At 31.8% G+C, this 13760-nt stretch overlaps 2 protein-coding genes across 2 annotated transcripts in view; one reads left to right on the top strand and one right to left on the bottom strand.

The window, feature by feature from the left end:
- The window catches only part of LOC133323500 (calcium uniporter protein, mitochondrial), a 128942-nt gene that overhangs the window by 74588 nt on the left and 40594 nt on the right, over positions 1-13760 (bottom strand). The window lies entirely within an intron of this gene.
- Positions 5419-13760, top strand: part of LOC133323508 (protein javelin) — a 44671-nt gene continuing 36329 nt past the window's right edge. Inside the window, exon 1 of the mRNA XM_061532430.1 lies at positions 5419-5441. Within this exon, the coding sequence (XP_061388414.1) occupies positions 5419-5441 (23 nt within the window). The remainder of the gene's footprint in view (positions 5442-13760) is intronic.

Raw genomic sequence — 13760 nt, 5'->3', positions numbered from 1 at the left:
AGAGTATATATTATGGGGTTTGTGGTGAACATTTCGAGGTGTTGCTAAGGAAATGATAAATTTTATATAAACTTCACCTTATGGGGGTGGTTATAAAAAATGTAAATTTTCGCGGAAAATTAGAAAAATAATAAATAATACATTAAAGTACGATTATAGTGAACTAGTAGGTACCGAGCGAATTAGTTCATTATAGAAGAAGTACGTTATATTCAAGGTAAGGCAAACCCTTAGATAATCAGGAAAAATAATAGGTTGGGGAACAATAAATCCATTATAAAATATATCCAGTTCTGAAAGTGGCAGTTTTTGTGTTCTTATTGACAATACATAAGCTGTTTCTCTTTTTCTTTGGGGAACATGACATTTTTGTAAAGGTTGGGTATAAAAGTTTTGTGCAGTTTGTTATGGTTAAGTATTATGAATATTTGAAACAAGTTCGTTTTAGCAGAATTAAAATAGATGAAAACTGGAAATTGGGACTGAAGAAATAGTTCGTCACAAAAAAGTTCGCTATATGCGTAGTTTGCTATAATAGTAGAGATTTGTGTGAAAAATTTGTCTTAAAACTTTGGGACCAGGAAATATGTTAACTATAAAGAAAGTTCGTTTTAACCTGTGTTCGGTTATATGCAAAATAAAGTCAATAGTTGAAGCGTGGTATGACATGAAGCGTGGGTATGACTGCCCCTTTGTGGGCATATAAGGAATCGAGAAGGACTAACTTTTGTAAAATATATCATCTGTTTATCTCGAGTCCTCGGGTGTCGTTTTTCCTAATTTTCTAAATATCACAAGACGAGATTTTTTTAATCTTCAAATATTTTAGAAAAATGTGGTTCATAAAATTTTAGATGGGGTAAAGTGGAGCCACATGCTAAGTTCCTTCTCAGTTCCTTTTTATTATACTACTGTCAAATCTCACAATTGATTAAGCTGGGCCTGAAGGGGTTAAAGAGACCTCATCATGTATTACCAAATAAAAATATCCTCCATCTTCAAATATTTAGATTAAAAATTTAAGCTGGGCCTTGATTAAGCTGATTAAGATCTCTCACGCCAAACATGTTAATAACATTAAATTATGAGAGACATGTTCGACATAAAATTAAATCATAAAAATATCCTACATATGCCGGTTTAAGGACACAAAAATAATACAAGAAATTCTTTAACATAAAATATTATGTCCCATTTAGCCTTCGGTTGGCTTTGGAAAATTGCTTAAATTCCTACAACATGTTAGTGCAAAAATGTCCCACCTCCTTAAACATACTAAACATACCGAGTGACATAGGTATTTTCTTGCTGTGTTTTTTGTCTTATTTGCCAATTTGGCTTTCTTTTGACACCGACCGAGCAATTTTCATAATATGAGTATCATTTACAGTCTGTCATTTACTCTCTCGACATGTGTGACACAAACAGTAGGAACTAACGTTGAGTCACTTTTCTTTTGCAACCGGTTGGGTTGTAAAATGCAACAACCAAAACATAAGTGAATAATACAACAACAACAACTAGCCGTAATTCACTCTAACCTGTCATTATGACATTTTGACGTTTTATGTACTTCTGCTGAGTTTTCTTTCTGTTTTTCTTCTTCTTCGCTTGTTCGCTCCTCAGATCACGTTACGTCTTTTGGGTGATAAAGGCGGCAGTGTCGTTGACAGAGGGAAAGGCCTCGGATGGAGAAAAGTGAAAACTCGCAAATATGTCAAAAGTCAGAAAAACGAATTCATTGTCGTAATTGGCATTGCCGCCAACAAAGTTCAGCTCGTTGGTATTTATGACAGACAATTAAAAACACTTTAGACCATTTTTGTCGCTGCTGTTGTTGTTGTTGGTTTGCTCTCTCAATTAATGTAAGACAGAATTATGACACTTTTAATATGCAAGTGAGCTATTACTAAATTAGTAACAGTTGGCTGTGTCAAGGAGTAACTTGGTCGTTGGTTACAAAGTATGAATTTTCGTATGTACAGAAGGTTGGAAAATTTTTTTAAGTTTAAAAGTTAAAAAAAATATATTTTTTCAAATAGCTATTTTTAAAAACAGATTTTAAACGAAAATATTATTTGTCCATAATTATAAGTGAATAGCGGGGGTGTTTCTGGTGATTTGTATTACTAGAAATTTAAAAAGAGTCCATATTATACAATTCGTGTCTCATTTTCAGAATTTTGAAGATTTTAGCACATTTTTCAACGGAAGTAACTTGGACATTCTAAGCGGGTAAGGAACTTCTTCGCAGAAATTTTTCTAAATAAGGTCGTGAAGGATTTTCCAAAAGTTGAAGGCCGTAACCGAATTGTTCAACCCGACTAACTACACTGGTGGACAAAACTAAAGCAACTAAAATTGCAATGCTAATAAATGTAGCATAGCTTTTTCAAAAATAAAGATATTGTGTTGGTTTTTTTTCAGTTTTAAATCGACTACTTTATTAACAAAAACATTAATGCAAAATTCATTATAAAAAATTAATGGATAAGGGAATTATCTCAATTTTTACTTGGACAAAACTAAAGCAACTCTACAGTACAAACAGACGAACTCTGAAGTTTTACTTATTTTTACCGTTATAATTACACATATTTTGATTCTTATGGAGGAAGGTTTCAAATGAGCATCAGTTCGTACTGATCAAAAAATTGCCATAGAGGTAAAAAAATACTCATTTAAGAGTTCAGCGGAATTTCTGAGACGGTTATCGTTGGATATAAACTCAAGAACAGAGCGTGGACGAGCTATGGTAGCAGGTATTCAAACTATCAAGAAAGTTATTTTATTTCTGAAAAGAATCAGAAAGCCAGATTGCCTTTCGTAAGCATGGAGGAGGGTCAATAATTGTATTGGACTGTTTTTCTTTTTATGGAGTTCAACATATTTACGAGATTTATGAAGTAATGGATCGGATTGTTTATACAAATGTGTTGGAAAACGCTATGGTTCCCTTCGCTGAAGGGAAAATGTTTTGGTGTTTCAGCTTTACTATAACCTCAAACATAACCAAAACATGTAAAAGATTGATTGCGGGAGTCAAAAATCAGTGTTTTATAATGACCAACACAATCATCAGGTGTTTAGAAAAATCTTTGGATGGCAAAAATAAATGAGTTTCACAAACAAATAGGCATAACCTCTTCCCAAAGTTTCAGGATGCAAGGAATTGTATACACAAGGATTAAATTGAGCATTTTATACAATCAATGGTACGTAATTGTGCTGTGAAAATAATAATAATAAATAAATAAATTAGCATAGCTCCTCATATAACGTTATCCCCATGGTACAATAATACAAGGGCAGCTTGAGGTGAATAACAAAAAAAAAAACAACTATGTACGTGGTGTCTTCTTCTCCTAAATATAAAATAAATATACGCAAAAGTGGCTGTGTTTATTTGACATTTTTCAACACTTAACTAAAAACTCGAAAGATGAATGAAAGGTTATGATTTCTTTCCAAAATCCAGTAGGGAATACCATGGAATATTTGTTATATCCATAACAAAGTAATTACTTCCAGAACGTGTTAAAAACATCATTATACTTCCAATTAAATTTGAATATATATCAATTAATTTTGAATTTATTTGACATAGTATTTAAAACAATACACAAAGTATGTATTTTGATTTGATGGAACAACGCACCTTGAGAAAAGAAATTTAATCAGTTTGTAGCTGTTCCCTACCTTGTAATAATTATACCATGGTTATCCCCAATTTTTATACCCTTCTGTGGTACAGGGTATTATGTCTTTGTGCATATGTTTGTAACAGGCAAAAATATACCAGGTTTGATATGCATAGAATTTTCTGAATGATTTACAACTTATGGTGAATGTTAAATTGTAAAAAAGTACAGGTCGCATTTATAATCCATTGGGTAGAAATTTGGCACAAGTCACTTATTTGGCCCAAGGACGAACCCTATTGAAATTGGGAAAAATCGGTTCAGATTTAGATATAGCTCCCATATATATTTTCGACCGATATCGGCACCATAGTCCTTATATATCTTTCGATTTGCACGGAATTTGGCACAGTGTACTGAATTAGGTGCAGCATGATGTGTGCCAAGTTTTGAGAAAATCGGTTCAGATTTAGATATAGCTCCCATATATAGCTTCGTAAATGGTGCACCAAAGTCCCTATATATCCTTCGATTTACACGAAATTTGGCACAACGTACTGAATTGAGCATAGAATGTTGTCTGTGTTTAAAATTGACATTTTAGATATAGCTCTATATAGTTTCTAAAATTTCATGTAAATGGTGCACCATAGTCCCTATATATCTTTTGATTTGCACGAAATTTGGCATAACGTACTGAATTGAGCCTAGAGTGATTTCTGCCAAGTTTCGAGAAAATCGGTCAAGATGTAAATATAGCTCAAATATATATATAGTCAATATATATCTTTCGGTTTTCACGAAATTTGGCATAGCGTACTGAATTTAGTCCAGAATGATGTGTGCAAAGTTAAAATTGAATATATATCCCTTTTATTATAGATTGATTTTATAATTGACGCACCAGGAACCAATAGCCTGATATGAACAAAACGTACTGAAATTAGTATATCCAAACCCGTGACAAGTTTCATGTATTTTATTTGGATATAGATTCCATATATATTTACGCCCGATGTGAAGTAAATTGGGTATCAAACTCCTCATGTTTGTCAGATTGACATGCAATTTTGAACAATTTCCAAAATTGAGCATAAATAACGTAGTTGCGTTTTATCCATAGCCCAATTTTTTTGTTTGAAGTTTTATTTTTGTCCCATTGTAACAAACGAATGACTTGTTTACGGATTGATCTAAGGCGATTCACATTTAGATAAGTATCACATATTTTAGTTCGTCCAAGTTCATGTTAATAGTCCTGTTTTATATACCCATAGTGGTGAAGGGTATCATATAGTCGGCCCCGTCCGACTTTACTACTTTCCTTATTGGTTTTATTTTTATTTTTTCATTTAAATTAAATATTTTGAATTCACATTAGGTAGAACATAACAGCATCTCTCATTATATGGTGTGTTGGGAATTATGGAGCGTTTTATCCGATTTTGATATTTTCGTTTTAATTGGGTGTCAAATCTTAATACCAAAACTGTTCTATGACATAACCCGCCATATACAAGCCTCAAACGATTATAAATATTTAAAATATTTGGAAATTTAAAAATTTTCAAAAGATAAACTTTACCTAGGGTATAAACAGTTCGACCTGATCCAACATAATTCAATTGTAAATCGTAAAAATGGGTAACATAAATGTACAATCAAATTAGCATAAACGCATAATTTTATTTTTGAAATTTGAAATCCAATGTAAATATAATTTAATCGATGTATATTTACATACATGTGGGATTCTCTTCCTCTCTGTCTCCAAGCCATGACGCATCCTCGTCAACATATGTAAATAATAACCGCTGGATGTTGTGTTTGAAAATTGCATCTGTCTTGCTTATGTTGTGATATTTTGCTGCCACAAACATATCATGTGGCCAGTGTGGTTATAAACTGAACTCGAATCTCATACGCCATCTCCTTGGAGGTTACATTAGTTTTTTTTGGGTTTGTAGACGAGCTAGATTTGGTAAAACCAAAAATCTGTCATCATGCTATGAATATGAATGTATAGGGTGTTTTAGTTAGAATGAATGATTTTATGGAAATTAGGCACCGTGAGATACCGTCCAAAGTTTACACAACATCATATTTCTGTTAAGAATAGATCGAATTGTTGTACAATCAGTCAACATTTTTAATAAGTTTAACTTTGCAAAATTGTTGTAAATTTCATACATATACAATCTGAGGATCATGCATTCATATACAATCTGAGGATCTATTATTTAATTACTTTTTTTATATAGTTAAATAAATCAAACAATTAAGTTGTAACATTCCAAACGAAACACCCTTTGCCGGCAAATAAGATTTATCCATGAACATTAGTGTGTCTAATACCGGCAGCTCTAGCTGGCATTGCATTACATTGACCCAGCAGAGTAGTGGTGAATTTTATTGTCATCATCGGTGGCATCAACAGATCTGCCACATCATGATGGGAAGCGTTTTTCGGTATATTGGGGAAGGGTAATAATTTTTGTTTGCTGGTGTTGTTGCGGTCGATGATGAATTGTTTGGTAATTCACAAATGGCAACATTAAAAATTCAAATGATTTACACGAACATGAAATGAAATGTACTGAAAAAAAACAACAACATCAACAAAACCGCTGAAATGTCATTTACAGACATTTTTTGGAAAATGGTTAATAAAATGCATAGCTAAAAGTAAAAAATGCGTTATGCAAACTTGTTTGGTTAAACGAATGAATTTAATACCAATTTTTGAACTACCTAGGCGATGAATTTACAATGAATTACTCGAATCCGCGTATATTTTGCTTTTGGTTTGTAATTAATTTAAAGATTTCTTACACAACCACTTTTTATCGAACTTCCAAAATAAACCGACTAAAAGTTTGTGGATTGGAAAAACAAAATACAAATATATAAAAAATTTTAAAAAATTAATCAATTTCGACGATCTGACAGTTTTGAGGTTTTATTAAAGATGACTACTAAGTCATGGTTGAATTCGTCATAGTCGATAGCTTGAAGATATTAGCGAACGGAAGAACAATGTTATTATGTTTATAGCCGTTAGTGAAGTGGATCTGATCAAAAATCACCATCACAAAGTGGATAATATCGAAGACCACCTGGATGAACAAGACGACATTAAAATACGGCCACATATGTTGAGAAAAATGGCCGCCATACTATTTCCGTCACTCTAACACTCTTTAATAACACTGTGCTACAAAATAACAAAACAATTTTTTTCAGGGGTTCTATTGTACCAATTCAGTTTAGTTGGAGTGTCTGGACCATGAAAATACCTTTGGGTTTTCTGGGTCACTTCGAAAATTAATTTTATAACGGTAAATATGGAGAAAAACGTAGTTTCATGGATTTTCCATTTGAAAATTGAATAACTTATTTACTTTATAACGGATTTATATTATTCTTTCTTTCTTTCGAATACTACAATTTTTCCTTTTAAACAAGATATATATGTATTTGGTAAATCGGTTGAGGATTGGCTGAGTTACAGCGGTTGAAATGTGGAAAAATATGCGTATTTTTCCACATTTCAACCGCTGTAATATGCATAGAGAATATGCATAGAATCAATACAAAAATGTGTATAAGTCATTCATTTTTTAACCGATTTTTTTGATTTTTATCATTTTCGAAAGCTAATTTAATTTTCTTCCCCGTAATATAATAAAACTTATATGGCTTGATATCATAATTTCATCGTACAGTCCGAAGAAAAATAAATTTTGTCACTTTATGCGTATTTTTTCACATTTCAACCGCTGTAACTCAGCCAATCCTCAACCGATTTACCAAATATATATCTTGTTTGAAAGGAAAAATTGTACTCTTCGAAAGAAAAAAAGAATAGTATAAATCCGTTATAAAGTAAATAAGTTATTTAAGTTTCAAATGGAAAATCCATGAAACCGCGTTTTTCTCTATATTTACCGTTATAAAATTAATTTTCGAAGTGACCCAGAAAAACCAAAGGTATTTTCGTGGTCCAGGGACTTCAACTAAACAGAATTGGTACATTAGAAACCCTGAAAAATTTTCGTGTCGCACAGTGTAATCGTCCATGATACTTTTTGTCAACGATTTTCTACAGCAAATAAAAATTGGCTTGAAGTTTACATACTTTCCAAACACAAACCCTTCGAAAATATGTCGTTGGAAATGCTATATTGCAAAGATTTTATACTCCATGAGAACCTGAAAAATAAAATTAGAGCCACTTTGGTTGAAAAAAGTGCCTATGACCCCTAAAAATTGGACTAATATTAATAACACTGTGCAACACAAAAAATAATTACCGGGAATTTCCAACAGATTATGAAAGAGGGGCTAAAAATATATACAGTTTGTTTTGGGACTTGCAGTGGAATTTGAGGTAGCATATTTTTTTCTTAGACATAATATACCTAAAAGTAAGTTTCATGTCACTTTAATGCGCTTAGTCGAAAAAGGTACTGGGAAATGTAAAGAAAAAAACAAGAACATTTGGATTTTTCTTTTCAAAATGTATGGCAGATTTCTCTTGTTCAGTGACTTATGCTAAAAATTGGTGAAGAATATTTTTGTTCCTTATACCATCCTTCTAAAATGACATCTTGTGGGAAAAAGGGTAAAAACTAGTAATAAGTACGACTTTAACCCTAAAATGTTGTTTTTTTTTAAAGATTTTTGACTTTTAGGCAGATTTTTGAGTTTTAGTCTATTCTGAGACTTATAGTAAAACATTATGGCGAACATTTCTGTATAATATTCTGAGCACCTTTAAACCCGTTTTGAATGAGTTTTCAATCACTTCTGGAAAAGGGGACCGAAAAGACCCCTTCAATGTGTCGGTTGAGGGTTAAAGTTGTGTACCAAAAATTTCTCTATATTTTATCAGTGAGCACAAAAAATAAAATCGTCTGTCTTGTGGCTGAAGTTTTTAAAGTTCTGCTTTCGCAATAGTTCAAAATCCTTATCTGGTCGTTTAATGAAACGGAAAATGGAATTAAATCCGCAACATTTTAAAAAACATGTTTTGCCAAATTTCGTGTTTTTGGCACACCAGTTCCCGCCGTTTTAATAGATGGATTTTGAAGTATACCCACATGAATCAAATGACAAATGGTTTTTTAGAAATTTTATCGCAAAAAAGGTTCGTCTTTAGATGCATATTGCTGTGAAGCTGTGAATATTACATACTCAAAACATGTATCAAATTACTCAGATTCGCGAGTACAACAATCCTACAATTGATGTTTGGAAATTTCTGATTGATATTTTGACTAGACGAAAAATTCAAAAAAAAAAAAACACTCAAAATCGAGCTTCAAAATGTCAACATCATTTAAAGGTAGACGCAGATAATTTTTTGAAAAACGATACATAAGGAAAGTACTCCTCATTTTGTAGGCTTCTACTTTTACTTTAGCATGAAGACCGTGAAATGAGTGGCTTCGTCACAAACCGAAAAAAAACATAAAAAACCTGGGTTGCCTCACCCGCTAATTTTCCATTTTTTACATTAAAATAGATACAGCTATTAAATTGTGCAGGTCAATACCATGAGAAGTTTGCAACGACAGTTCAATTAATCCAAAACTATTCAAAATATTTCATATACTTTAATAATTCCCGATTTATAAAGAGGTTAGCCTCGGCTTCAGCTATTTTGAAAAAATTGGCATATTGCCCATATATAGGTCAACGTTTTGATATAACTCCACCTAGATTTTCCGCATCTTTTTCGGTATTAATATATTTTAAGTCACATTTTCTTACTCCTGCACATCAAGAAGAATGCGTTCAAATTTTGTATTGTAGGTGTCTCAATCGTTGTGGAAATAGATCATCGACAATTAATGTGATCGCATCATAAAGTGTACCCCCCACACCACATAGTGTGTATTCAGAATAATCTAAATCGGTCAGGATCTTCAGAGGGGAACTATGTTATTGTATTATGTTATATTATATTGTTCATGCTGAAAAAAAAACTGTTCTAAACTACGGACACTCAGGATGGAAAATTGAGCATGAACTTTAACATACCGAAAATCAAACTGGACATTTTACACTCCGTGAAAACCTGAAAAAATAAATTAGAGACTACTTGGTTGAAAATCCGCCTAAGACGCCTAAAAAAATGGACCAATATTGATCATTTTAGTTGGAAGATTTTCTACCCAATGAGAATACAAAATACCAAATTGCCTGATTTGGTTCAAAAACGTAACCAAAGTATGAAATTACCGAATATGGGGGTGTACCCTCATATATATAATGTGGACTGATATGTCCAATTTTTAATATTAAACATCTTCGGATATAGGACAGACATATGGACATGGCTAAATCGACAAAGAATTTAATTCGGGATATATGAGACGAAGAATATGAATAGGATTTTTTTGAAAGTGATTAAAGTTCATTTTAGATTTTGGCACACATCTTGGATTTCTAGCACATTTTACAAGACATATAACGTTTTATTTTCTAACATGGGCATAAGGCGTCAAACAATATTAATACCACTTAACAATATTTATTGAAACAAATCAAACAAAAAATAAATGACTCAACATATATATATATATATATATATATATGAGTCATTTATTTTGGGATCTAAGTTAGAATTCATTTCAGTTCTAAAAATAAAGAGATTCCAGAGATTGATTTTTGTAGCCAAAATGGGTTGACACCAATACCCGAATTTTTTAACTTTTATATAATAGTCGAGGACAATGTGGCCGGTTATTAAAACTAAACTGGCCAGTGTATATTCTGGAATAAAGGTAACAAATTAAATTTTTAGCGCGGATATAAAAAAAAAATTATTGCTATCCATAAGATATGTAGAAAGTAAAATCTCGATTGCCCTATTTGTATATTTTATTATGTGATCATCCGGTCGGTCGGTCATAGTTTATACGTTGTTAAGTTGTGATTGTGTACATATGTACAATATAATGTAATGGATATGTGATCTCGGAATCAACGTCAATGGCAACCAAAGATGCAAAAAACAGTTAACAACAGAGTTGCTATAACAACCGAACACAATAACCGCCACATTTACTGACATTAGCTGGTGGAACAATTCATTCAGCCATTCATCTATTCATTCTGTCAGTCAGTCAGCCAGTCATATGTATGTACACTATTTGGTTAACTCTTTTATGTGATTGTGTCTGTGGTGATAGTGGCGGTGGCGCATACTTTTGTTAGTCTGAATTCAAACTCGAACGCGTTAACAACAAATCCTCGTCGTACGTAGTAGCAGACCAGACCACTTTTGTGGATTACGGAAAATTCGAGCGGCCTGGCGATGAAGTTGGTCGTAAACTAACTACCTTTAACGATTATACAAATAAAAAAGTGTTTGAAAGTGTTAAAGTGCAATTGCTGCTGGTGTTTTTTTCTTCTTGTCTTCTTCTTCCACATTTCGAAACGTAAGGCCAATAAACCGGCCGGGCCATAAGCAATGTCTGTACATTAACATGTGTTTGTTAGTGTGTTTGAATAATAACAAAAACATTACTTAGCACTTTGCATGAGTTGAACACATTTGTTACTAATTTGTGTCGCATTTCTGTTATGGGAAAATTGTGTAAAAAATAATCAAAACAAACTTAATTTAAATTTTATTCAGCAACAGCAATACAAAGTTGTAAAAAAATAATTTGTTTACACGAAATAGCAATAAGTTCGTATTTGTATGTGTGTGTGTATTTTAATAAAGTTTTATTAATAAATATTTTTAACGAGTGGTTTCGCGTCATCGAATCAATCAATCAAAAGTTGTGACAATAATTATGTGCGAGTACTGTTGTAATTAAGGAGCTATTCAAACTGTTTGTTTGGTACTTTTTTCATTATCGAAAGTAAGTAACGGTAATAATGAAATAATTACAGTGCACATAATGTGAACTATTTAATGATGTGTATAATAATTTAATATAACAATCGAAAAAAATAATTGAGAGTAATTTGTTTGCACATTTAACGAAAGTGAAATTATGGATTGATATTCGTTAATTCAGTAATTGCAATGAATGTTATGTTGTTGTGTATCGATTGTTTATGCATTTGAGGTACATGTACCACATGTTTGTCAAGGATTTATTCATTGGATTGCAGTCTTTATATCGTACAAAATATGACATCTGAAATGTATATAAATTTTCAGTATGTCCTTACATTCTGAGTCGAGCAATCATGTATTTTTTTAAACAAAATGCAGATATAATTTATTATTTATTATTTGTGATGAAAATTGGCACAACCCTTTTTGGATCCAAGTACACGAACCCCATTGAAAACGGTGATATATATCTCTATATATATAAAAATTACATGTATGTTTGTGATCGCTAAACTCAAAAACTACTGCACCGATTTGGACCAAATTGTATGTACATGCTCTATGGGGCGTGAGGAGTGTTTCTGCGTAGTTTGAAGTTCATCCGACAGATGGCGCAATATTTAGTTTTTTGTGGTTTTTCACCATAATTCAAGAACTACTGCACCGATTTTGACCAAACTTTACGTATATGATGGAGGTTGGCGCGATATATAGCTTTATTGTGTTTTGCCCGATTAAAGATGGTGCTTAATCGGCGTATGCCGACGTTTAGTGTTCCGACACCGACTCATACATAACCTCTTTTCGTGAAAAGCGCGTGGGAGTCAAACAAAAAAAAAAAAAAAATAACTCATCAAGGTGAAGTAAAATTAATTTAAATCTATTTATAAAAATGATGTAAAAATGTATAGTAACTCGTCAATTGAGAACGGCGGCACCGATTTGATTCAAAATTTCTTTCATTTGTCTGTAATTGAAGTGGGAATGCTTTTATGAAAGAACATTTTGAGAAAAATACGCGAAAATTTTTGAAAAACACATTTTCAGGAACGGCTGGGACATATACCATAAAGGGATACTATATCTACAATTTACAGAGAAGTTCTTTACCCTAATTGAAATACCGAATTAAAGGCAACATATTAAGTGTACTGTAAAAATTGTTGCTAATGTTGATAGATTTTACAGATTTTTTTAGTTTTTTATCAGTAAATGATATTATCGATGATTAGTTTACTTAATTTAACAAATTTAATGAGTTTAAAAAAATATATATATTTTCAAAAAAACTGCAGTAAAGTAAAAAATTACATAATGTTTTAATTATGTGGCAACTTCAAAGGCGATGTTTTTTTTTCGTAAAAACCGTTATTTATGGAAAATTTGCATGCTATTTTAATACAAAATCTCTTAAGTGCTGTATATCACAGTATTCTGAATTAATTTTTTTTAATAGTTCAAACGAATCGAGATTTGATCAAAAAATGTTTGCCATAGTAAATATTTTAATTACGTGACCACCACTGTATATCTAAATTCGAATCCTACATGGAGACAATTGCGCATTAGATGATCTAAGTGTCTAACTTATATGTGCCTTTATTGTTCCTCAAATATATTTTTCATGGTGTGAAAAATGTTTCCATTGAGAACTACTGCACCAGTTTGACTCACATTTTCCTACGGTTGTTTTTAATTGCAGTGGTAAGAGTTTTACCAAAGAAAATTTTGAGAAAAACATAAAAAAGTCGGTGATTGCAGCAATCGAATTAGTGTTACTTAGACCTTTTATAACTCGAGAACGTCTGCACCAATTTTGATGATTCAAAGGACTTATGAATCGTATGTGATTAAAATAGGAATAGTAATTACGCCATCCATATTAAATTATCTTTTGAGGTGAGAGTAGTTAGATCAAAACTTGACCCTCTCCTGAAAAATATTTGGTGGAATAAGTTTGACCAATTGATGAACTGGAATACCACACATACTGACATAATTTTATATTTAACAATAACAATATTACTTAATATATTGGGCCATCAGTAAATTATAGTTTACCGTCGTGAAGAAAATACTATGCGCATTTTTTTTATTGCGGAAATTTTACATAAATTAAATGGTAAATATTTTTTGAAATATATTTTTCATGAATACGTTAATTTTTACCAAACCTAAATTGATGCAATTTTGATACGGCAAAACAACGTTTGCCGGGTCTGCTAGTATATATAGTATGATAGTACTATATATATATT

This window comes from Musca vetustissima, unplaced genomic scaffold, assembly GCF_032173495.1.
Source record: "Musca vetustissima isolate MV318-11 ecotype Yass unplaced genomic scaffold, APGP_CSIRO_Mvet_v1 utg4242, whole genome shotgun sequence".
Classification (NCBI taxonomy): Eukaryota; Metazoa; Arthropoda; class Insecta; order Diptera; family Muscidae; genus Musca; species Musca vetustissima.
Note: the sequence above shows the minus strand (reverse complement) of the source record. Positions and strands in the feature narration are given on the sequence as shown.